At 43.6% G+C, this 25,793-nt stretch overlaps 2 protein-coding genes across 2 annotated transcripts in view; one reads left to right on the forward strand and one right to left on the reverse strand.

Moving 5' to 3' along the window:
• Positions 1-5,440, forward strand: part of VWC2 (von Willebrand factor C domain containing 2) — a 50,975-nt gene extending 45,535 nt beyond the window's left edge. Inside the window, exon 4 of the transcript XR_005084059.2 lies at positions 5,379-5,440. The gene's annotated coding sequence lies outside the window, so the exon portion shown is untranslated. The remainder of the gene's footprint in view (positions 1-5,378) is intronic.
• On the reverse strand, positions 542-25,700 carry ZPBP (zona pellucida binding protein). The gene is made up of 8 exons (XM_037156041.2): positions 25,577-25,700; positions 23,746-23,826; positions 16,946-17,071; positions 14,836-14,985; positions 10,142-10,360; positions 6,465-6,541; positions 3,908-4,085; positions 542-727 (listed from the first exon to the last, which is right to left on the reverse strand). The coding sequence occupies exons 1-8, from the start codon at positions 25,698-25,700 to the stop codon at positions 633-635; spliced, it is 1,050 nt and encodes a 349-aa protein (XP_037011936.2). The 3' UTR covers positions 542-632.
• Positions 25,701-25,793: the final 93 nt, after the last annotated feature.

Consider the following 25,793-nt stretch of genomic DNA (forward strand, 5'->3'; position numbering starts at 1 on the left):
GGGCCTCTTCCCGGTCCTCTCTCTCCGCCCGGTGACAGTCTGTGCGCTGGTACAGGCATGCACAGCGATCACTCCATCCTGAAGCATCAGTGCTTCCAGGCGGCCACAGGGCACTGCATAAAAGCCCACGGTATTTCTGGGACTGGGCCTGACACTAAAAACAGCAATAATTGGACTGGCGGTCTTTTTAGTTGTGAATTTGAACTGTGAATGGTCAGGAAAAAAGAAATGCAGTGACATAGAGTTAAATCAAAGCACTGAAATAAACTGCATGTGGAAGAACAGGGCGGCCCAAGAAAGAGCCTCTGTGTTGTGCTGAGAACACAGGCTGTTTCTGAAAAACCCCAGAAAATCTCTTGGGCTAAGTCGATACAGTTTTCTGCAATTATTTTTGAAAAGCAACGGCCGAGGAAATGCTTGGGAGGCACATACAGGTCCGGCACTAATGGACACAGGGTACTGGATGCACCATTCATGAAACATTTAGACACACAGTGTTTCAACGAAAACGATGACACCATTTCTTTAGTAAAATCTGATACATTTAATTTTGGCATAATAGTGATTTATTATGTATTAATTTTTCAAAAACACACTCTCATGCTCACGAAACCCGAGGGCTCGCCTCGAGGCTACAGACAGGCCTTTGCCCCGAACGCCAGGCTGCTGTTGCACTGCAGGCAGTGGGTGCCGTCGCTGGGGTTGTAGGAGCCAGGGCTGCAGATCACTGGAACAAAGTGGGGTGTTAGCAGCATCCTCAAACGCAGGCTAACGAAGAAAGTTTCTTTCCCTTGAAAACTATCATTTTGCTTTTAATTGTGGTAAAATGGCACATAACCTAAAATGTACCCTGCTAGCTGTTGTTAGGTTCAGAGTTCAGCAGCGGTAAGAATATTCACACACCCGCCAGAATGTTTTCATTTGGGAGAAACTGCAACCCTGTACCCATCACTCACCCCCACCTCCCTGCCCCGCCCTCTGCGGCCGCCCGTCCCCGACTCGTTTCTGTGCAGTCGGACACCTCTACGCACCTCCTACAAGTGCAGTGTTAGCCTCCCGCTCTGACCCTGGCTTGGACTGAGACAGTGACCCTGGCTTGGACTCCCTGACCAAGTGGGGCTGGGTTGGAAAGGCCGACTGGGTCACCAACAAGTTACAGCAGAGGCTCCAGAGGCCAGGACGTAGGTGAAACAAGTGTGACCACAATATTGCCCATAATTTACATGTGAAACGACAGCCCAAATATGGAAAGGGCACGCAGCTTATTTCTAACAATACCCCTATTCCGAATCGTATTCCTATCACTTGCTAAATGTGTAATTTTGAAAAAATTACTTAGCCTAACTTAACCAAATCTCATCATCCCTGGCATAGAATAATCTATGGCATGACTATGTCACCACAGTTGGCGCCCGGCTTGGGTGACCAGGCCGGCTGCACCATGGGGCCCCGCAGGACACCTACTGCACGAGGCCATGTTGCCAAGGCCAGGGGAGGTAGTAGCACCATCTAACACACAGCTGCAAGTGCAGACACGCAGACGAAATGCCCAAAGAAACAGGTCACGAAGGAATGAATAGGAGAAATATCCAGAAGAGAAACTAAGTGAAATGGAGACAAACTACCAGATACAGAGTTCAAAACAATGGTTCTAAAGATGCTCAAGGAACTTAGTGAGAACTGCAACAGCATTATGAAGGACACAGAAACCATAAATGAGAACCAGTTAGGGAGGAAGGACACACTAACCAAAAAGAAGAGTAATTCACAGGAAATCAACACTACAGCTGGTGAAACTGAAAATCACAGCCATTGTTTGGAACATAAGGAAGCATGAAACACCCAGTTGGAACAGCAAAAAGAACAAAGAAATCCAAAATAAATGAAGACTGTGTAAGGAACCTCAGGGACAACTTCAAAAGCACCACTGTGCTCATCCTGGGGTGCCAGATGGAAAGGAGAAGGAGCAGGGAATTGAAAGCCCATGTGAAAAACAATGACTGAAAACTTCCCTAACCTGGTGAAGAAAAGAGACACAAGTCCGGAAAGCACTGAGTCCCAAACAAAATGGACCCAATGAGGCCCACACCAAGACACAGCATAATTAAAGACAGAGAGAATCTTAAAGGCTGCAAGGGAAAAGCAATTAGTTATCTACCTACAAGGGAGGTCCTATAAAACTTCTAGCTGATTTCTCAACAGAAACTTCGAAGGCCAGAAGGGATTAGCCAGAAAAATTCAAAATATTGAAAAGCAAGGACTAACAACCAAGACTACTCTACCCAGAAAAGCTATTATTTAGAACTGAAGGGCATATAAAGAGCTTCCCAAACAAGAAAAAGCCAAAGGAGTTCATTACCAAGAAGCTAGTATTACATGAAATGTTAAAGTATCTTCTTTAAGAAGAAAAAAAGATAAAACATATGAACAATAACATGGCAAGAGAGATCAACAATTGAATGTAAAAAATTAAAAAAACACACAGGACAGAAAAAATACATGGGCACATAAACCACAGAATAAAAAGTAATAAATTGAACTTCTTTTTTCTTAAAGCAAAAATGCCAACCTCAGTTGGGAAAATATTTTCACAGCACACATACCAGAAAGAAATTTTGTCCATACTGAAATAAATTAGGTTTCAGTAAAAAGAAAGATCTCTGGAAGTTTCCATACTATTTGAAAATTAAACATCACCAATTGCTTAAATAACCGATTGCTTAAAGAAGAAATCAAGAGAGAAGTGAGCATTTCGAAGTGAGTGAAAATGAAAATACAACATGAGAAAACCCGTAGGCTCTACCGAAGCAGTGTCAGGGAGAGAGCTACACCCGGAAGGACACGGTTACCAAAATGTTTCCAAGGGAACAAAATAAATAATGCGAATAGCCGTTTGTATTAAAGAACTTGAATACTGAGCAGAACCACATTCCAACAACAGCAACAACAAATGAAAGGCTTGGGATTCGCCCGGCGGCTGAAAGCGCAGAGAGAACGCCACAGAGAGTGGCGCAGCTAAGCAATAAGGGACTGCCCCTGACTCCAGAAGCTCTTGGCCTGCCCGGACGGGAGAATGCTAGCACGGGGAACTGCACTGCTGAGCGCAGGCCCTGCGGAGGACGGGGTGTGGCTGGGCACACCTTCTGATGGACGGGGGCCATGTGATGCACAAAGCCGGCCGCCGCCAGGTCTGCCCCTCTGGACTAACAGCACCAATTGCCATGACACACACAGGAGACCTGCACAGCTTTTGAGAATGTTTTGCAAAAAGGCTTTTAACCTAATTTAAAACAGTGGAGAAGAGAAAAGAACAGAGAAGACTGAATGACAGTGGCACTAATTCAGTGACATCTGGTACTTCATTAGGGAGCCCGAAGACCCCAAACGGGCTCACCCCACTCCAGAAAAGGGTGCCTCACAGACCTGAAGCCTGCTGCCCCACAGCCCACGCTGGGCTGCACAGTCAGAGAGTGGGGGGCAAGCGGGTCAGGGGGTTCTGACCCTGTGGTGCCGGGGAAACCACTGCTGGTTCACACACTTAACCCGAAGCAGGTACGTGACACCTGCTCCAGACTAGACTCGTGTGAACCCAGCAGCAGTTGGTTCTGGGAGAAGTGTGATCTGACCCTTTGTGGGGTAAAAAACTCCTGCTCATAATTTTGTCTTTCCTCCCAAACGCCTGTCACTCCTAATCCTGCTTCGCTACAATATGGACACTAAGGCTGAAACCAGAACAGCTGCTTCTCCTGCATATTTTCAGAGGCACACAGTCTTCTCAAACACTGATTCAAATAAACTACAGAAATATTTAAATCATGCGGAAAGCAAATGACAGGCGTTCTCTCGGGCACAACAACAAGAAGGGGTGCCCCAAGCAGGAAGCTCGAGACCGTGGCTGCTTACGTACCACAGCACTCTGGACACTTGGGGTGTTTCAGGGTGTTGATCCCATAACCTGGGAAGCAGCGGTTGATCCAGACCATTTGGAGGGTGTCTTCGATGTAGTATATTTCAGGCAACGGCTCTGCACGTCTGCCTAAGACCGTTACTTGTTGATTGAAAAACCGCTCTATGAGATTTTTAGCCTAAAGTAGAAACACGATTTGAAAAAATTATTTTCACAAAGATATGTAATTTTAGAATACATAGGTTGCTTATGTATTTAGAAGCAGGGAAAACCAAGTTCTTGAGGTTCTTTTTTTTTGCATTCCTAGGATATAAATAACACATGTAAAAATCAAAAGATATTGACTTCAAACCTCAGATATTTCCAGATGCACTCCCAGATACAGCATGAAGAACCCACTGGACATGCACCCAAGCTCTGGTCACTTGGCATTTGGAATGAAACATGGATGGGACTGTGACCAAAATCAATAAAGCTTTATGAAATTAAATGTACTCTAACAAATGTACTTAAAGTAATGCACTTTAAGAATCTTTAAGAAGGACATCATTCACTCTTTCCACAAACAAAAATCAGGTTTAAAAACAAAAGAAAACACAGAATAAGGTAAAACCTACAGTTCTGGGTTGTAAAAACTTTAATTTACAAAATAATTAAGGCATCATTGTGATCTATGGTTAATGGCTTTTTTTTGTTGGCAATGATCATTCTGGACAGACTCGTACAAGTCATGAGAGGCGTGTCCTTCTCAGGGACGGGCAGGTTCTGTCAGCTGAAGCATGAGGTGTGGGCGACGGTCCAAACTGTCCACACACCAATCAGCTCTGCTCGACTGTAGCTACTTCCCCTCCGATCTAGTCACAGTGCAAACTCGGGGGCTCGTCCTGGTCAGTCAGTGCCCCCAGCAGGCCCCCGGGCTGACCGGCTCCTTTAAGTGTCTCAAAAACTACACTCTTCACAAAAACTTCTATACATGACTGTAAAAGTGATTTTCAATACACTGTATTCAACACATCTACACAACTCCAGTTCTATCACTCGGTTACTATGTTTTTACAGTTTAAATGATTTTCTGTGCTTTGGATAAATTTGGGTGAATTCATTATTATTTATTCAGTCAAACAATTTTTCCTTAAGAAAGTGCCTAAGAATTAATTAGATGCACACCTTGCATCTAATAAACCGTACTTAATTGCCAAACTACAATGAAAAGTTCCAGGAAACACACTCATAATCTCTTAGCTTCCTAACACTCCATCTGAAAAGAAAATCGATGACACTAGATCTGAGAAAACCTGATGGGAATAAAAATGATCATGTAAATCATATTCCTGCTTCTTTTTAAAAAAATTTTGTATTGTTGTTCAATTACAGTTGTCCCCCTTCTTCCCCCTTTTACTCTCTCCTGCCCTGCCCACCCCCACCTCCCGCATTCAATCCTCCCCACCCTTATTTTCCTTCTGAAAAGAAGAATAAGGACAGTTGCTTTATGTGATGAAAATGGAAAGGAGGAAGACACCGTTTGAACCAGGAACTCAACTCTGCGAGCAAGCTGACGGCTGACATGGGGCTATCTGCGCCAAACACAGGCTGAGCTGAAGAACCACCTGAGGTGGGTAAGGACTCCAGATACACAAAGCAAAACTTCTACACCCATTTGGATGATACAAAGAACCAATTACAATTATGGAAACTTTCCATAAATTAATCATCTGGTTAAAATGCAAGGAATTAATAGGGCTGAATAAACATTAGAGAGTATGGGGCAATAAATGGTGATGGAGACTGGACTTGGGGTGGTGAACACGGTACAACATACAGACAATGTGCTCTAGAATCACTCACATGAAACCTATACAACCTTATTAACCAATGTCACCCCAATAAATCCAGTAAAAATATACTTAAAAATAAATAAATAAATTACTATAAAGAGAAAAACCCACCAGCTTGTTAACTTCAGGACAAAAGTAATGGATACTGACCTCAGAATGTAACACCTCCACCTCCAACAGGAAAAGTTTTACAGTTATCATAATGAAAATAATGTAATATTCCAGATATTTAAAAGTGATTTTATAAAGTGTTCATGGTCATTTAGAATGATCAGAGATAGGAAGATATCATAATAAATTTACTGAATATGAACAACATTTTAAGCACAATGTAGAAGAAAGAACTGAGTGAAATCCTGACAGTTACAGTGTAATTTTCATCCCAATTGCAGGCGCAGCATTCTGGGGGTGGAGCCCTCTGAGAGCAGCCAGTAAACATTATAGAGTAAATCTATTACTTAGTCACTAACAGTGCAAATCACTCTGAAACACTGAACATGGCCAAATAAAAAAGGAATCATCTCAATGCAGTTAAAATCCTGAATTTCAAAGGATTTCATAAAAATATTAGCTTTGTTAAATTCTCATCATTCATCATGTGATGGAGTTTTATTATTCTTACTGAATGCCCCCAGTGTGCGGGTTTTAGAAGCAGCAAGGATGGTCACTTGCACCGCCCACTCGAGGCGTGGCCTGTCTCTGCCCCGCCTCCCAAGACCTACCTTGGACAGCCTTCTGGAGTAGTCACAGCTCTGGTCCTCACACGGCTTGGGTTCTTTTTCAGTGTCCAAGCATGAAACTGAGAAAACACGTTCCTTTTGTAATGGATCTAATGTGCTGTATCATAATACTTAAATTAGCTTTTTAAATACAAAGTATCTCATTTATCAACTATTTCTCCTCCAGCAAAAAATGATGTGATTTTCCTAATGTTAAAGCCCCTTTTCTTAGCTAAAATCCTCAGCAAAATATGTGTTTCACAAGCATCAGGAAAACCTCTCAATTACAGTGAACCTAAAAATTATTCAGCTTTTTTTATAGTTAATGTTTGGCTATTGTGTTAATAAACACAATTGTGTTAATAAAATTTTAACAACAGGATCATTTTAACCATAGAGTGTGTGTCATTTGACTAATTCTTCATCACTCAACAGTGATAACCCACAGTGACAATGCTGTAAGCTGGGTGAGGTGGAGGGTGGCAGTGCCCGCGGTGGCAGAAATCACACACACGTCCCTCCGTGCAGGCTCCCATGGACCCCGCCACTCAACAAATAATTATTGAGAGCTGCTCCGTACCAGGAGTCTAGGACACAAGCACGGTGTGTAGAAAGGTGGTAAGTACGAGGGTTAGAGAAGAAAAGAATGGGAGTGGGGAAGAAGGATTGGAATCCTGAGGTGGTGATGGCATTACGGTTGTAAACTGGTTGACAACCAATGGCATTCAAGTGACCCAGTGGAGGACCGGGCTGCCTCTGAGATGAGAAAGTCCGACTGGTCCACGTGGAAACTCGCACAGGGCACTGGAAGGATGACAAGAAGGAAGTGTGGCCACCGAGCAGAGAAAGCAGAGGGGCTGGAGCAGGACATGTGGCTGTGGGGGTTGGTTTGGTTCTCAGTGTGAGAGAAAAGAAAGCCATTACCAGATTCCCAGGGGGAGGTGTGATGTGGAAGAGCAGCGGGACAAGTGACTAGCTGTGGGCCCTGGTCGCTCACCCTCTGTGCACCCACACCCTTGCCCCAGCCTACATGTGGACCAGGTGCCCCTGAGACTTGGAATTGGGCCTGGGCCTTGCCAGTGGCAATGGGGAGAAGGGAAAGTGCAAGGTCTTGGTCTCAATTGCCCTCAGCCCCCCTCCTAAGCTTTGCTGGTGGCCAGGAGCAGAGCCTCCCATGGGCAGCTGCTGCCCGTGACACTCAGCCACCTGCATGCGGCTCCTAGTGGAGCCTGTCTGCAGTCACATCCACACGGCTGTGGAAACAAGCACTGTTCTGACACTTAATGTGACCTTTTTTTTTACACTTTGTGTTGAAAGAAGAATTTTTAAAAATTCAAAGGCTTCATAGTAATTCAGTTAGTAGCAAAAGAGTGGGTGAGCAGCAGCCACCTGAACTGCCCCGTAAGGCGCAGTGAGAGATTACGGTGCAGACAAGGCAACAAAATGCACCACAGTGGTTCTGCAGAGTCAGACAGAACAGTTGTTCATCTGGAGCAGCCTTCCAAATTAGGCTCTAAATTTGGAGGGAAGGGTTTTTATGGCCTATTTTTACCTTAACTTCTTCTAAAATGAGACCACACTAAATCTAAACCAAAGAAAAGTAAAATCACCTACGTGTCACAAACACGCGATGGAATTATAACGAGCACTGGCCAAATGCAGCAAAGCCCTTCAAGCATCGTCCACTGGTGGTAAAGTGTGGTGACACAGAAGATGGGGAACCACGTGTGCTGCGTGTTGACACCACGCAACCGTGAGATGGGGTCGTTATGGTAACACACAATTGTTTAATTCGAATCTTTACAAAAGTTTAAGTAGATTGTAAGATTCACTGAAATCTATTCATTAAACTAAAGCAAAACCACTGGAACCAGTAACAGAACCAGCAAAGCGACAGGTTTCCAGAATCGGTGCAGGTAATGGTTACCCGAGTTACTGACCCAGGGCCCTGGTTAAGAGAGCACTGGGAGCAATGAGAGGAGAGCCAGCAGGCAGCCTACGCCGCCCGGCCGCTAGGCAAACTGGGCCCCACTGGATCACAGTGTGTGCTCCCCAGGCCTGCGCCTCCGCCTCCTATGGGATGCCCATGGCATCGACGTTGGACGGATGACTGCCCCTGTAGGAAACCACCTGCCTTTTTATCAAGATGAGCTTTCTACAAGATTGGACAACAAGGACACCAGAATGACACCGTGGACGCGGCAGAGGTGGAAACTGCAGGCCATGTCCTGGCTCAGAAATGCCAAAACACGGCCAAAGCTGCCGGAGCCAATTTGTTGGAACAGTGGAAAACAGTTCGTTGTTTCAAACAACCAAGGGAATGCTCGGTTCACGTGAGTTGACTCAAACACAGCATCTAAAAAGATCTGTATCAAATCACCATCTGGCATCGACTCACAGCTGACACATCAGAGACTGCACACGACAAAGAACACAGTTTTATAGAAGCGGTTTACAAAGTCGCTAAACAAAAATCTACACCCACACAAACAACCACAAACACAAAAGAGGCTGATGAGTCTGATTTCAAGAGAGTTATATTAGAATATTCAAAATACGCACTTTTCAAAAAAATTTCCAAGGCGAAGGAAGGAGAATATGGACCATGCACTAAAAAGCAACAGATATTGTCACTGATGCAGCACAGACACTGGACTTACTAGACGTGAACTCTGAACCAACCGTCCTGACCACAGTCCATGCCCCGGCCTGACCATGGCAGCTCAGGCAGCTGGGACGTTGCCCCACAAACCGGAAGGTCACGTGAGCTCAACTCCCGGTCAGGCTGCATGTCTGGGCTGCATGTTCAGCCCCAGTCTGGGCACATGCAGGAGGCAACTGACCAGTTTCTCTCTCACACCAATGCTTCTCTCCCTCTCGTTCTCCCTCCCTCCCCTCTCTCTGGAATCAATAACAGAAAACATTTTTTTATTAAAAAAACTAAAGAAAATAATGGACAAAAACACAGAAAAATGATGTCTCAACAAATAGATAACATCAATAGAGAGAAAGCATTTATGAAAAGGAACCAAAGAGAAACTCTGTAAATGATCGTTACAACAACTCGGTGAGGAATGTGCTGGAAGTTTCCTAGCACACACTTCATCTTGTAATGGAAGGGGCCAGTTGGCGTGAAGAGAGGTCTGCTGGGACCACACTCTGGGGGCGGAAAGAAAGAGGAACCAGGGCAGCCTATGAAGCCTGTGGAGCAGCAGCAAGGACAAAGGAAGGGAAGGACAAAACCGGAGGACTCCCCCTTCCTACTCTGAAACACTACTGTCTTCCAAGAAGTATTGGGTTTCCACTCTGCATTATTAGAAAAAACACCCTAAGCTGTTAGAATGTTCACTCTGTTTAAAACATTAACCAGTCTTACTATAATTAGACACTTGGACAAATAGAATTTTTGTAGCCAAATAATAGACATTTAGTTTACTAAATTCCATTCTAAAGTAAATTATCACAGCAAAGTTTATGCTAGTTGAGTACAAACTTCTCATTAAGTACATAAATCAGTGGAATTTTATTTTGAAGGCTAGAAGAACTAAGTCAAAGTAGAGAACATGAAAATACCAGTTTTATAACATTTATACTTCGAAACTAGTACTGGTAATCCACAGGTCTTTAAAATTAGCTTTGTAGTCTCAATTTATTTTCTTAAAAAAATTGCATATACTTACCTGCAAATTTAAAAAACAATTCATTTTGAAAACCAGCTTTTTGCATTTTAACATGATGGCACTCAGACTTCAGTAATGAAACTTCACATGAAAGGTCATGAACCAGTTTGCTTAAAATCTGTAGAAGTTTATTCTCAAAAGACACATTATAGACACTATTGCAAGGAGCTGCATGGTACCGAGCTGTGAACTGGTAATAGAAACGAGGCTCACGATATGCTGGGGAGACATGGAGCAGAGAATAACACAGCAGTTAGTTAAGCAAGTCAAATAGATTGCAACTGTTCAAGAGAAATCATTATATGAAATAAATGCATTATTTAAATATGTCATCTCACTGCCTTCTGACCTCCATGGTTTTTTATAAGAAATCTGCCTTTAATCTTCTTATAGACTCTTAGTATGTAACAGATTACTTCATTTTTTTTTGCTGCTTTCAAGATTATCTCCTGGTGTTTGATCATAATGTTTCAGTATTGAATTCTGTGCATTTAACCTACCTCAATTCCATTGATGTTCCTGAATATGTAGATTCATACATTTTATCACACTCGGACATTTTTGGACATTATTTTTTGAAGTATTGTTCTAGCCTCTATCTGTTTTTTCTCTCCTGTGACTCCCATTATGCACAGGATAAAAGAGCAAAGAACATGCTATGGGGAAGAACAGTATCTTCTGGACAGCACATGAAAAAAAATGAAACTGGACCACTATCCTACACCACACACAAAAGCCAACTCCAAACAGAGAAGAGACTGGAACATAAGACCTTAAACTGTAACGCTTTGCAGAAAACATACACAGCAAGCTCCTCAACATAGTCTTGGCAGTGCGTTTTTAATCTGACATCAAAGCAAAAGCAACAAAAGCAAAAATAAACAAGCGGGACCACATCAAACTAAAAAGGTTTTGCACAACAAAGGAAACCATCAATAAAATGAAAAGGCAACCTACAAAATGGGAGAAAATATTTGCAAATCATATACCTTCTAAAGGATTAGTATCCAAAATATATAAAGAACTCATATAATTCAATAGTACAAAACCAAACAACCCAATTTTAAAAGTTGGTAGCAAATATGAATAGACAATTTTCCTAAAGAAGACATACACTTGGCCCACAGGTACATGACAAGATGCTTAACACACTTCATCCTCAGGGAAACACAAACCAAAACAATGAGATATCAGCTCACACGTATCAGAATGCGATCCCAATAAGAATAACTAGCATTAAAAAGACAAGAAACAACCAGTGTTAGCACGAGGAGAGGGGGGACCCATGTGCACTGTTGGTAGGAATATATATCGGTGCCGCCACTGTGAAGAACAGTGTAGAGGTTCTCTAAAAAAATGAAAATAGAACTATCGTAGGATCCAGCAATCCCACTCTGGGTATTTATTTGAAGAAAATAAAAACTAAGTGAAAATCACAGACTATCTCACCCCAACTTTGGGTAAATCCAGAGCAGTAAAGAGAAGAAAACAAAAAGGTAAGGGCAAGGTACCTAAAAGAAAATTAATTTATGAAGCAATAGAGAACTTTGTAAAGATTCTAACGAGTACAGACGTGTGCACCCCCATGTTCACTGCAGCACTATTTGCAATAGACAAAATTGGGAGACAAACCAAGTATCCACTGAGAAAGCAATGGCTAAAGAAATTGTGGTGATAGGTATGAAATGGAATCTGAAAAAGAATAACATGCTTCCATGTGCGACAACATGGATGGATCTTGAGGACATTATGCAAAGTGATGTAAGTCAGACAGGGAAAGACAAATACCATGTGTTACCTCATGTAAAATCTAAAAAAAAAAAACCAAAAAAACCCAAGCTTGTAAGCACAGAGAATGTACTGTAGATTGTTGATTGTCAGAGGCAGAGAATGGGGCTGGGGTAAAGAGAGTCAAAGGTTAAAAAAATATTATAATTAAGAAAAGGAGGACTTCTGGCCAAGATAGAGGCATAGGTAGGTACATTTTGCCTCCTCACACAACCAAAAGAAGGACAACGACAAATTTCAAAACAAAAAACAACCAGAACTGCCAGAAAATTGAACTGTATGGAAGTCCAACAACCAAGGAGTTAAAGAAGAAACATTTATCTGGATATGTAGAAGGGGCAGAGATGAGCAGTTGGAGCAGAGAGGACTCATGGCAAGGTGGTGGCTGGAGGGCCGGGGTGAGCAAGGCAGTGCCTGGCAGAGTAGGTGGTCACACACTGGTGTGCACATAAACCAGGAGGAACAACTGGGGTGTGAGACAGACCACACAACTCAGGGTTCCAGCAGGGGAAATAAAGACCCAAAGCCTCTGACTGAAAGCACCTGTAGGGGTTGCAGCGGCAGGAGAAACTCCCAGCCTCACAGGAGAGTTTGTTGGAGAGACCCACATGGTTCTAGAACGTACACAAACCCATCAGCACCAGATGGGCCCTCTTTGCTTGTGGGAAGTAGGGGAAGTGACTGAAAACTGGCAGAGAGCAGAGTAAGTGGCACTGTTCCCTCTCAGACCCCTCCCCTGTGATGTGGGTTGCCCACCTTGGTGAACACCTAAGGCTCCACCCCTTACTACTTAATATGCATGACAAGTCAAAAAAAAAAAAAGGCCCAAATAAAAGAACAGATCAAAGTTCCAGAAAAAATAGAACTAAGTGACAACCTATCAGAAGCACAGTTCAAATCACTGGTAATCAGGATGCTCACAGAAATGGTTGAGTATAGTAACAAAATAGAGGAAAGAGTGAAGGTTATGAAAAGTGAAATAGAGGAAAATATACAGGGGACCAACAGTGAAGAGAAAGAAACTGGAACTCAAATCAATGGTTTGGACTAGAAGGAAGAAATAAACCTTCAACCAGAACAGAATGAAGAAAGAATTTTAGAAAGTGAAGAGAGGTTTAGGAACCTCTAGGACAACTTGAAACGTTCCAATATCCAAATCATAGGGGTGCCAGAAGGAGAAGAGAAAGAGTAAGAAACTGAAAACTTATTTGAAAACACAATGAAGGAGAACTTCCCCAAACTGGCAGAGGAAATAGACTTCCAGGAAGTCCAGGAAGCTCAGAGAGTCCCAAAGAAGTTGGACCCAAGGAAGCATACACTAAGGCACATCATAATTACATTACCCAAGATTAAAATAAGGAGAGAATCTTAAAAGCAGCAAGAGATAAGGAGACAGTTACCTATAAAGGAGTTCCCAACAGACTGTCAGCTAATTTCTCAAAGGAGACCTTGTAGGCAAGAAGGGGCTACAAAGAAGTATTCCAAGTCATGAAAGGCAAGGACCTACATCCAAGATTGCTCTATCCAGCAAAGCTTTCACTTACAATGAAAGGGCAGATGAAGTACTTCCCAGAGCAGTTCAAGTTAAAGGAGTTCATCATCACCACGTCCTTATTATAAGAAATGTTAAAGGACTTATATAAGAAATAGAAGATCAAAAATATGAACAGTAAAATGAAAACAAACTCACAACTATTAACAATCAAACCTACAAAAACAAAAACAATGCAAACAATCAGACCAAAAACAGAATCACAGAAGTGAAGATCACATGGAGGTTATCAGTAGGTAAGTGGAGGGGAGAATGGAGGAAATGGTATAGAGAATAAGTAGCATAAATGGTAGGTAGGAAATAGACAGGGGGAGGTTAAGAACAGTATAGGAAATGGAAAAGCCAAAGAACTTATATTTATGACCTGTGGGCATGAACTAAGTGGGTGGGGGAGTTTGTGGGTGGGAGGCGGGTGCAGGGCTGAGGGGAACAAAGGGGAGGGGAATGAGACAGCTATAATAGCATAATCAGCAAAATATATTTTAAAAAGAAAGTGTTCTGGATATGCTCCCTTTTGGGAGAAAGATCCCATTAAGATACTGAACGGACAAGATACAGCCTAAAAGAAATATTTGAAAATAACAATCAGTAAAAGAACAGTATCTAGAAACACAGTTTTAAAGAAATTCTGAAAAACTCAACAGTAATGTATCAAACAATCCGTTAGAAAACAGGAAAAGATATCAGAAGACGTTTTGCCAGAGAGGACGAGCCCATGGCAGATACGCTCAAAAAACGTGTTGGAGACTTTCAGACACGAGGCGCATGTGAGTGAAAACTGAAACGTTTGCGCGTTCCAAAAGGGCTGAAATCGGAGACGATGACACCACGGCAGCAGGCCAGGATCCGGAGACCCGCCTGGCCCACTGCTGGGGGTGTGAAGTGGCGCAGCACTGCTGCAAACCCCCATCCCCAAAACCCGCCCACGGCACGCAGAGCCCCGCACAGTGTCGGCACCTGGCGCCTGCACAACCCTGACTCTCAGCAGTGGAGACGACCGACGCACTCGAGCGTCCGGCACAGCTGCGGGACCAGGGCGCAGGCACTCGACCTGGGGAGCTGCGGGGCACTCGGCTGGCAGGTAGCGGGCGGTGAGACTGCGCACCACACCTGCGTCCCTGTTGTTCGCCGACTTCGTGGCCTCCACGCCCCTGCAAACCACACCCCTCCGAAGGAGGGAGCCCGGCCTTCCCCAGGGCCACCTTCCGAAGCGCTCCTTGAGAGGGCTGCCGGCAGTGACCTCTTTTGGACTGTGAGAGCGCAGAAACAACAAGGCGCGCTCCAAGAGAGCTGTCAAACAGGCCGGAGTTGGAGAAGATGGGAAGCGACAGGGCGGCCCAGAGGCGTGTCTCACCATAGATGATGAACTTGAGCTGGAGGTTCTTGACCACCTCCTCCACCGTGGGCTTGTACTCCAGGAAGCACGTGTAGACCCCAGTCATGCCCTCCTCGAAGTCCTGGAACACCAGGCTGCCCGTGGACGTGATGTGCGTGGTGCTGTTTTCTGGGGAGCAACAGGGGCGGGGCTCAGTCTCTTCCACCGCAGGAGGCGGAGGGAAGACAACTGGAAGACAACTGATTTCTGCGTGGAGGGAAACCACACGATTTACCTGCAGACTCATTCGCGGGAGTCGGGGGCATGCGGGTGCCTGGGGTTTGCTGACCAGGGCCGCTGACCTTAGCCGTGTCTCCTAACCCCAGCTCCGCACCTGCTGCACTGCCTGCACCGCCGCACCCGGAGCAATCTCAAAAGTGCCCTTTGCACTGAGCTGGGCACTCATGATGTGCACTCGCATTTGCACACACACAGCTGCTTCCCACACATGAATGGAGAATATGGCCGTGCTTACCACACAGGGCTGCTGCCAAATGTAATCATCAGTGTGTGGAACTGCTTAGAACTAAATCGGACACATGACAAATATGGTATGCACTGGTTCTTTTGATCAAATTCAAAATACTAAAAATACTCTTGCAAAATGCATATGTACTTATACATACGTGTATTTGTACGTGTGCCTTCACATACATGGTAAATGCGTATAGAAAACTCAGAAATGATATTGTAAAAGTTGAGGATGATGTTTACTTGGTAGAAGGGCTGGATGGGAACTTTGTAAACTGCTTGCTGAAAGGGCTCCCAGCCCTGGTGATGGCACACCTGGGCTTGCAGAGCCTGTCCATGCATGGATGTTTATCAGCTTCAGTGCTTGCACACCTCTTACCTGCATTTGCACACATCGGGCCTTCAAATCAGCCGAGATCAGTCAACTGTGAGACATTAAAATGTACAAGAAAACAAGTGTTTCCCTAATGTTTCTTCAGCAAGCTTTTGCACAAGCACATTTCTTCCTTCATCCAAGATGACAAACCTGTGGGTTGTCATCCGCAAGTGCTCTCCCAGTGTGTCAATAAGGGTTAAGAAAGAAATGAGGACACGTGGTGAACAGAACAGTATAGAAAAACACCCTCAAAAGGTGTGCAAAGATGATTAGATGCTTCACTGAACAGACCTTCAAGATGAAAATTCATTCATCTGAACTCTTGGCAAGGCCGAACTAATCTTCATGTTTTGAACTATACTGCAAAAACAAATCAGCATTTAGCAAATGAAAATTAGAATAAAAATGAGATATGCATTTCAAAATGGCCAAACAAGAAGCTGAATGGAGAAAATGCCGAGCAAGTGAGCCACAACAAGAGTGGCTGCGTGTGGAGAAGGTGCCTCTGTGAGAACGGGGCCTGGTTTCCTCGGCAATTTGGGGAACTGAGCCCACTGCTGGGAGCGGTCTGGGTCCCCCTTCGCTTCTGGACCAACGGCTGGGCATCCAGCACCCCTCGCACCAGTGCAGCCTCAGGGATGCGGCAACACACAGCTGCAGTCTCACCACACTGCATGTTTAAAAGCATGGTTTTGATGTGGAAATATTCCACATGCAGTTTAGTCCTTATTTTTCAAAGTTGATAATAATATTTAGGTTAAATTCAAATACCCACATTGTCAGGATTTTGGTTGGATGGAAACATAAAATAGAAGGTAGGAAACTATAACTACTAGTGAAGTCTCAAACTGCCCCTGTGGGGGGCTGCACAGAACAAACACAGCCATGTCTACAGGGCTGCGGCTCAGAGTACCCCTGTGTTTTTAACAAAAGCCCAGATTGAGACAGCTCCTTCACACATGCGTCACTAATGGGAGTCTGACGAAGGCAATCACAATGACATCCTGAATTTCAAACAAATGTGACACACAGGTGTGGCATGAAGGTGGCCAGAGAACTCCCCAGTTGGTGTCGCGCCTCATCAGTCTCGGCTCAGCAGGAGTTCTGTGGGAACCGGCCACAGCTCCGAAAAGCAGCCCCAGAACCAGGAGTGCGGGGTGAGACCAGCGCACAGGCAACACAGCCACTCCTCCTCTCCTCCACAGGGCTGGGTGACACCGACCTAGCCGATGCAGCGCCTACCTGAAATGACTTTCCCCTTGGGCCCGTGCCACTGGAACAGCGGGTCGATCAGCTCCGAGTTCCGCAGCCGCTGGGTCACGCACAGCACGTGGGGGCTCCTCTGGTGGAGCATGACGTACACCTTCACTGAAACACAAGGTCAGCGTGTGCCCGAGGCACCATCAGTGTACATTTCCAACGTCAGTATCAAAATTGTCATTCGGCATTTAGGATAATTAAGGTAGGTATCTAAAGTTACAATAGCCACACAAAATGAACTGGGTATGTTTCTTTTATAAATTTTCTCTAAAATAATATACAGTGTTTTTTGTCCCAGAAAAAGTCTAAAACTTGGTGCTCTTTTGTTTTACTTAGCTAGGAGAAGTAGAAAAACAAACTTTTAATTACCAATCAGGAAAATTTAATTATTAATCTACTAAGTAATGGAGTCAAGTCTGTCTTAGAAATGTGTATTTTGAGTTTATTTAGTATAACATTATTCAGAATATTAAGTTACTATTTTTAAATTTTACTACCTTTATGTATTTATAATATATATTTTACTTTCATCATTCTCTCATGAAACATTTACCAAGTTTGTCCACTAACTTGGACAGCCAAAGACAGCCATTTCACCCACTTTTCTTCCCTGATCTCCTCCATTAATCTCTTCTGTTACTTCTTTACTGTCTACCTTAAACTGCCCCTTTCTTCCCTAACTTCTTTCACAAACGCTGACTGCACAAAACCGCCACTCCTGCGGCTCCTCAGCCTGACGCCCCTCCGCCCACCACTGCAGCTCACTCTGTAACCTCTGCCGCCTGCGTGGCCAGCTCCGGGGGCCTCCCTAGGGCAGCACACGTGACTCTACTGCATGGCTCTGCTCGCATCAGTCACTAAGGCCCTCTCATCTTCGGAAGCGCAGCAGCACAAATAACTGCTTAAATATTAACAATTTCTGTTCATTTCTATACAACACAGGCAAAGTTAACATCAGGGATGGAGAGCAAGAGCAACGGGACACCTGAAGTTACTTGCAACAAAGGAAACCACTCATGGAGTCACAACTGAAACATAACGATATGAAAAGATCTTTGAAACAGCAAGAAAAACGGTGTTGCAGAGGCAGCAGCAATTTCAGCTGAGCAGATGGGAAAAACGTGGGTGACATTTCAAGCTGGCGAGGATGTGGGTGAGTGCCACGGGGGAGGTCTGCTGACATAGCCGTTCCGAAGAGCGACGTCAGTGAGACCCAGACCGCCCAGGCCCTAGGATGGTGAGCTTCCACTCCCAGGCACGAGGCACCCGGGACACTTTGGGACAGGCACCGAAAGAAATTCACAACACGGCATTCATCCATCACACACATCTCCCCCCAATGGAGCGAATTAAAAATGCAACAAGGATGTGAATAAATGACTACCGAATCAATGGATATATGAGTGAATAAAAATAAAAGGCCAACTGAAGAGAAAAGAATGAGTGATGCGTGACTAATTTAAAGAGAAGATAATGGAACAGAGGAGACAGGTGCTGGGGCCTCGGATGGCAGAAGCAACTGGAGAAATTCTAGGCACTAAAAAAACCAGGCAGTCAGGATTCCATGGAGGCAAACTAGTAAAATATCATATAATAATATACTTTGTGATATAAAAAATACATGAATACATGATGAACTGAAATGTTAATCCATTTTCATGAATAAGTAATATCCAATATAAAAGCATTGAAACAGGAAATTAGTTTTACATAAGTGTTTTATAATTCAGGTTTAAGGTTATAGTTTTAAAACAAAAGCTGTAATAAAAGTTGTGATATCAGTGAAAACGATGAAACAAAAAACTCCAAAAATTATCTTTTAAAGGTAATGAGAAGAGTGGTAGAAATTGCTAGAACTCAACATTTTCATTACTGTGGAAGTTAATCAGACTTGCAAGAACCCAGTAAAAACATATTCAAGAAAAACAAGTGTATCTTGGTGTAATGGGTGGGATTATGCCATATACCATGACTTTGAGTGTATCTGCAAAGTCATATGGTGAAGTCCTAATCCCCAGTCCCTTAGAGAGCAAGCTTGTTTGAAGACAGACTCTTTACAGTAGTGATCAAGTTCAAGTGGGGTTGTGAGGGCGGACCCAGGTCCAACGTGATGGGGTCCTGATACAGGGGAAGGTGCAGACAGACAGATGCAGAGGGAAGCCCCATGAAGAGATGCTGGGAGAGGACGCTGCGTGCAGCAGAGGAGGAGGACTGGACCAGACCCTCCCTCTACCCTCCACAAGAGCCCCTGCTGCCCCCCTAACCCCCCCCCCCCCCACCCAGGGACTGCCAGCTCCAGAACTTTGGGACAGCCCATGACTGCTATTCACTCCCTCCCTCCCGGGGAACTTTGTCACGGTGGGCCTGGAAGACCAAGGCCTGGGCAGGACAGAGAGCGCATGGCTCTCTCACTCTCAGCATCCCCACCCTCCTCAGCTCTGCAGGAAGCCACAACACCACAGTCACAAGGACAATGGCTGCCAGGAGAGAGGCGGGCAATTTCAAGGGTCTCCAAGGCCTCCTTCCTGGACAGCTGTTGTTTTTTTTTGACATTTCTGGCAGTTTCCTAAAAGATACTGCTCACGAGGATGATTTCACTTAACCTAATCTGGAGTGTACTTGCTGTACAAAGCTCTCTTCCAAGGCTGTTTGTCACTGACACCCAGAGGCTGTCCTTTGGATGTAACTGCCTGATGCACTGAGTAACAGCCCAAGGGAGCCAAGGAGAAGTGCATGCCCATGAGAACTCTATGCTACACCCCTGGGAAAACAGGGGGTCCCATGCATGGACAGGTGGGATGTGTGACAGAGACTGGCATGCTCACTGAAGACCAAGAGACCTCCAGTTCTCACCTCTGGCTGAAGCTGAGGCTCTGCACCACAGAGAGGGAAGAGTAAGATCGAGCTGTCAGTGGCCAGCTAAATGTTCCAGGGATGCCATAAGGAGCACTCAAGGGCCCTCAGCAGGGACTGGGAGACAGGCCAGCTGGGAGACAGGCCAGCTCTGGGTGGCTGATGGGTCTCTGGCAGTTAGCTTTACCGAGTGAGCTGAGCACAGAGAAGTTGCTGACAAACACTCACAGCAAGGAGCAACAACACCGACACCGGAGCAGGGGGAATCTCCAGAGTTGCTACATTATGTGACTTAAAAAGTCCAGTTTTCAACCAAAAATATGAAGCATGCAAAACCAAGAAAGTGGAGTCACAAACAGGAAGAAAAGAAAGTAACCAAGATAAACTATCTCTGAGGAAGCCCAGAGTTTGAACTTCCTGCACAAAGAAGTTTAAATCAATTATTTTAAATATGATCAAAGAACATCATTCCTAATTTGTTGAAGAAAAGTATGAAAATGATGGCTCTTCAAGTAGAGACTACCAATAAAGAGACAGAAATTATTTAAAAGAGTCAAAAGAAATGCTGAACTACAAGGCATAACTGAATTGGCAAATTCATTACAAAGAATCAACACCAGATCTGAGCAGGTGAAACAAAAAATAAACTTGAAGGTAAGTCAATTTGGGATCATCCAATCTAACAGTGGAAAAAAAGAATTACTATAAACTAACAGTTCCCCTGCGGGGAACCACTGAGCATGTCAGTGCACACATAACGCAAGTCCCATTAAAAACTGGAAAAAGGGGGGGACAGAAAAATATTTGAGAAATGATGGCAAATCTTCCCAAAATTGATTTGATAAAACCATGAATCTACCCTTCCAAGATGCTAATAAACTCAAACTCCAATAAATTCAGAGACCCACACCCAGACACATCATAATTAGCAGTCAGCATCCAAAAACAAAGGCAGAATTTTCAAGACAGCAAGAGGGAAGCAATGCATTACACACATGTGATCCTCAGTGCAATCAGTAGCTTACTTCTCACCTGGGACTGTAATGCAATAGGAAGTCCGAATAGACCTAAAACAGGCACATTGTTTGTATGAGTGATTAGAAAACTTCCCAAAAAGCAAGTCCACCCCAGATGAATTCACTGGTGAGTTTTTCCAAACAAGTAAAGCAGAATTAATCCACAATAGCTCTCACACACTTCCCGAAAAATACAACAGGAGGGAACACACCTCACCTCATTCTACAGAGCCACTGTTACCCTGAGACCAGCATCTGACAGGTGCAACACAAGAACATGACAGATAAATCTCCCTCATGAACAGAGACATAAAGATCCTTCAGTTGTTAGCAGCCAAGCCCAGGAGCATGAAAAAGGACTATACATCAAAATCAATGGCTATTTATCCCAGGAATGCAAGGCTAGTTCAAAGTACAAAAATCACTCCATGTAATACCATATCACATCACTAGAATAAAGGACAAAGCCCCAGGGCCATCTCAATTTATGCAGAAAGAGTATTTGACAAAGCCCAGCCCCCTTTCACAATAATGACTCAGGCAGTTAACAAACTAGGTACAGAAGGGCACCTCTTCAACCTGATAAAGGGCTTCTACAAAAAGCTCCCAGCTACCATTATACTTACTGGTAAAAGGCGGAAACCTTTCCCTCCCTCTAAGATCAGGGATAAGATTAAGGTGTCTCCTACCATCAACATTAAACTGGAGGAGTTTCTAGCTGGAGCAACTGGCAACAGAAAAAAATATACAGACTGGACAGAAAGAAATAAAACTACCTGTATTTGCAAATGACATGATGTCACATATGGAAAACCCTAAAGATTCATTCCTCCTCCCCTTACACACACACATGAGCTAATAAAAGGTTCAGCAAGGTAGCAAGGTGGCAGGACACAATATTAGTTTGCAGAATTCAGTCGTATTCCTAGATAATAGGAGTGATCAGTCCAAAATCTAGATAAAGAAAACCACTGCATTTACAATAACATCAAAATATTTAGGAATAAACTTAACAAAAGAAGTGTAAGGCTTATACACTGACAACCACAAAACATCACTGAGGGAAACTAAACACTTAAATTAAATAGGTGTTTAGTCTTCCAATTAATGAGTTGGAAGACTTAGTAGTGTTAAGGTGGTAATATCCCAAAGTCAATCTGCATATTTAAGGTAATCCATATTAAAATCCCAATGGACTTTTGCATAAAATGACAAGTTAATGATAGAGTTAACATGGAATTTCAAGGGACCCAGAATAGTCAGAGCAATCTTTAAAGTGGCAAATTTCAACAAACCATCCTTAACAATTTCAAAATTTAGTATAGAACAGCTGTAATGAAGACAGTGTAGCACTGGCCCCAGGGCAGACATATAAGTCAATGGAAAAGAATTTAGAATCCAGAAAAAAAAAAAGACATCTATGGGGAACTGCTTTTCAGCAAGAGCACCAAGACAATTCCTCGTCTTGAGAACGAAAATGCTCTTTAACAAGTGGCTTTGGAACAACAGATATCCTCGTGCAAAAAAAAAAAAAGTATGATCTCCTACCTCACACTGTATTCAAAACTAATTTAAAATGGTTAAAAACCTAACATAAGAGCTAAATTATAACAGTCATCTAAAAACACAGGATTAAAACTTTGCAAGTGCCGATTATGCAATTGTTTCGAAGGCACAACACTCAAAGTGCCAGCACCAAACTGAAAAAGGAAGTCAGACTTCATCAAAGTTTCAAACGTGTGCTTTAAGAAACACAATTTAAAAAATGAAAGCACAGTCCACAGAATGGAAACAGTATTTTTAAGTCAAATCTCTGGTAAGAGTCCACTACCCAGAATGTATTTTAAAAAACTCTTCCAACTCAATAATAAAAACACCAATCCAATTTAAAAATGGGTAAGGACCTTAAATAGGAATTTCTATATGAAGGTATGCAAATGGCTCACAACACCAGAGAAGAGGTTCAACATCATTACTCATTAGGGAAATGCAAATGAAAACCACAATGAGAGTCCACTGCACACAGACTAAGCAGATCGGAAGTGTGTGAGCACAGAGACACTCGGCCAGCAACACTCACAACAGCGTTGTTTAAAATAGCCAGTAAGTGGGAGCTGCCCAAACACCTGCCAACTGATGGGTGGCACACCACACAATGGAATATCAGTCAGCTACAAGAAGAACTGAAGTACTGACACATTCCGTAATATGAATGGACCTGGAAAACACTGTGCTAAGTGAAAGAAGCCAGACACAAAATGCCACACACGTGTCATTCCCCTTATATTAAGTGTCCAGAATAAGCAAATTCATAGAAACAGGAAACAGATTAGTGGTTTCCAGGAGCTACGATATGATAGCTGAATAGATATGGCATTTCTTCATGGAATGATGAAATATAAAATTACATAGTGTGGGTGATTGTGCAAACTTATTCATATACTAAAAACTACTAGATTATATGTTTTAAAGGATAAATTTTAAGACACGTTAATTTACCTGATTAAGAAAATATTCAAAAAATATTACTTGCTATGCCTCATGACTACTGCAAAATCTTATGAATCCAAAGTCTTTATAATATATAGATCTCACTTGAAAAAACTTTTAATATATTTGAACTGTATATATTTAATAATATGGTAATTATTATATAATAACAAGAAAACACTATAGGCAACTCTAATTACATAACATTTAGAAATAACTATTTCTGCACACTTAACACAGTTACCTGTGGAGATTAGGTTTGAATTCATCTAACTACATGGAAACAACTTTAATCCAATGTCATAGAAGGAAGAGGCCACAGGAGATGATAACAGCTGAGGAACAGTAGACTTTTGGACAAGGCTGATAAAACTTAAATCAACGCTAATCGTTTTCTGAAAATTATAGGAAATCTATTGATACCTGGAGAGTTTGATGATCCCACTATTTTCGGCACATCTTTGGACAAGTGAAAACCTCTTGGTAATCGAATAAAATGCCCAACTATGAAAAACACAAAAAGGAAATGAGCAACAATCTGCCTTGTGAGAAATTCCAAGACATTCAAATCGCACAGCATTATAGTACACTTGATCTTGGTTGAGGGGGTGAACCATTTGTCTGTGCCCCCTGACAATGGTGTCCTTGTTCCAGCCATACTGCCCTTATCATGCAATAAAATTAATCTCTCCCCTGCTTCCCCCATTATCTCTTCCCTCCAGCTTTTTCTATGTTCACTTAGAATTTTTTCTTCATTTCTAAGTCAAAATTCAGCCTCCTTCAAGATGCAGATCATGTGATGTCCCCTCCTCCTTTAAACCATCTGTTTGCCAATCTCATTTCTGACCTTTTCCAGTCTGTCACCAGCACTTCTCTTGTAATGCCCACTCTACACTGTATTAGGGTTCTTTGTGCACATATACAATTGTCCTTATTAGATTAAAAGCTCCATTTATAATAGGATCAGTGTTTGTGCCAACTAATCAAGAATGAGCATCAAGCACTGTATCTTGCACATAGTAAATATCACATAATGATTGTTAAATATGATATACTCTGCTATTCTCCAGTCACTGTTGAATAGGAAAGTGTGATGGGTATACTAGTGTGCATGGAACTAATGGGAGGAACAATATTAAAAAATGCTATAAAGAATTACCCAAGACCTTGAATAGAGAGGGAAGAAAGCAAAAAGAGTATGGTGTTCAAAGTCAAAAGACCTCAGTTTAAACCCTTCAGTTTTCTCATCTGCAAAATGAGACTAAATTTCAGATTTACAGAGTTGTTGGAGGAATTGAATGGAGTATTTTATAAACTTTAAAATGTGTTAACAAGTCTTTATTCTTCACTTTTGTACCGCTTATTGTACTTTTTATACCCTTAAGTCTGATTTTCTTATTGGACCAGAAGGCATGCACACCCTACCGTTATCTAGTATAGGACCCTGGGCCAAGCTCAAGAAGCACCCATTCCCTAGAGGGTAATGAAAGGTTACTGCTACTTCCTGCTTCTACCACAAGATTGACCTTTACAGTCCCGATGCCTAGGTTTGTTTTCTCCTATGAGCTTCACTCCATGCCTTTCCTTTCTCTTCCTTTTCCCGTGCCCATCGCCACAGCCCTTCTACGTTTATATTCTTGGGAGGACTTCTTTATACATTCTCCCCTATTTGAACAATTTTTAGCATTTTAAACAAATCACTTTCTTGTTTATTATTATTCAAGTCTCGGAGATACTTTATTTTTATAAAAGCCTAAAATATGAACACAAAAAACGCAGCCAAACCCTGTCTAGTTACATAACAACAGTCCAAGTTAACTCTCACTTTCGTGTTTGTTCATCAGCATCTTAGCGGAGGAAACAAACGGGCAGCAAAATATCAAAACTGAAAACCCAGAGTTCCCTGCATTTACTGCTAGAACCAACAGATGGCGCTCCGGCACCGCGGACACCCACAAATCGGGGCCGCCGGCTCCATTGCGAGCTACTCGGAGCACCACCGGGGCGCAGGTGGCGCTGGCGAAGCCGCACCGACCACTCAGGGCGTTTTATAAGAGCGGACCCAACTAGAAAACGTGACTGTGCACACGGTAATAACGTCCCCGTCCTGCGCTCCCTTATCACGCAGGTTCCTCCCTAGGACTCCTGTCTGGAGCCGGCCGGGAAGGCGCTTCAGGAGGTCCGCGCTGCTTGTGACACAAAAGCCCCCGTCCGGAGCCACGCCCAGGCCGACCGGCGGCCGCGGAGGCCTCACCTGCCGGGGGCGCCTGCACTACGAAGGCAGAAAGCAGGACGACCGCGGCCCGGAAGAGCGAGAAGCCCGCAGACCGGGCCTGCCGCCTGCCCCGCCGCGCCCGGCCGGGGGCCGAGGCCTCCATCCATACGCCGCCACCCGCCACCTGCCGACCGTCAGCGCCACCCGTCGTTACCCAGCGCGCGCCCACCCCCGCACCGGAAGTTGGCGGGCGGCG

The sequence above is a fragment of the Artibeus jamaicensis genome, unplaced genomic scaffold (assembly GCF_021234435.1).
Source record: "Artibeus jamaicensis isolate MK-2021 breed Jamaican fruit bat unplaced genomic scaffold, CSHL_Jam_final contig_1016, whole genome shotgun sequence".
Lineage (NCBI taxonomy): Eukaryota > Metazoa > Chordata > Mammalia > Chiroptera > Phyllostomidae > Artibeus > Artibeus jamaicensis.

Bases quoted from the DNA above. Each gene is read 5' to 3' on its own strand.
- ZPBP (XM_037156041.2), bottom strand. From the start codon at position 25,700: ATGGAGGCCTCGGCCCCCGGCCGGGCGCGGCGGGGCAGGCGGCAGGCC. The intron at 23,827-25,576 runs GTGAGGCCTCCG...TGTTTTTCATAG, and splicing joins AGTGCAGGCGCCCCCGGCAG to TTGGGCATTTTATTCGATTA. The intron at 14,986-16,945 runs GTAGGCGCTGCA...GTTGCTCCCCAG, and splicing joins CAAGGGGAAAGTCATTTCAG to AAAACAGCACCACGCACATC.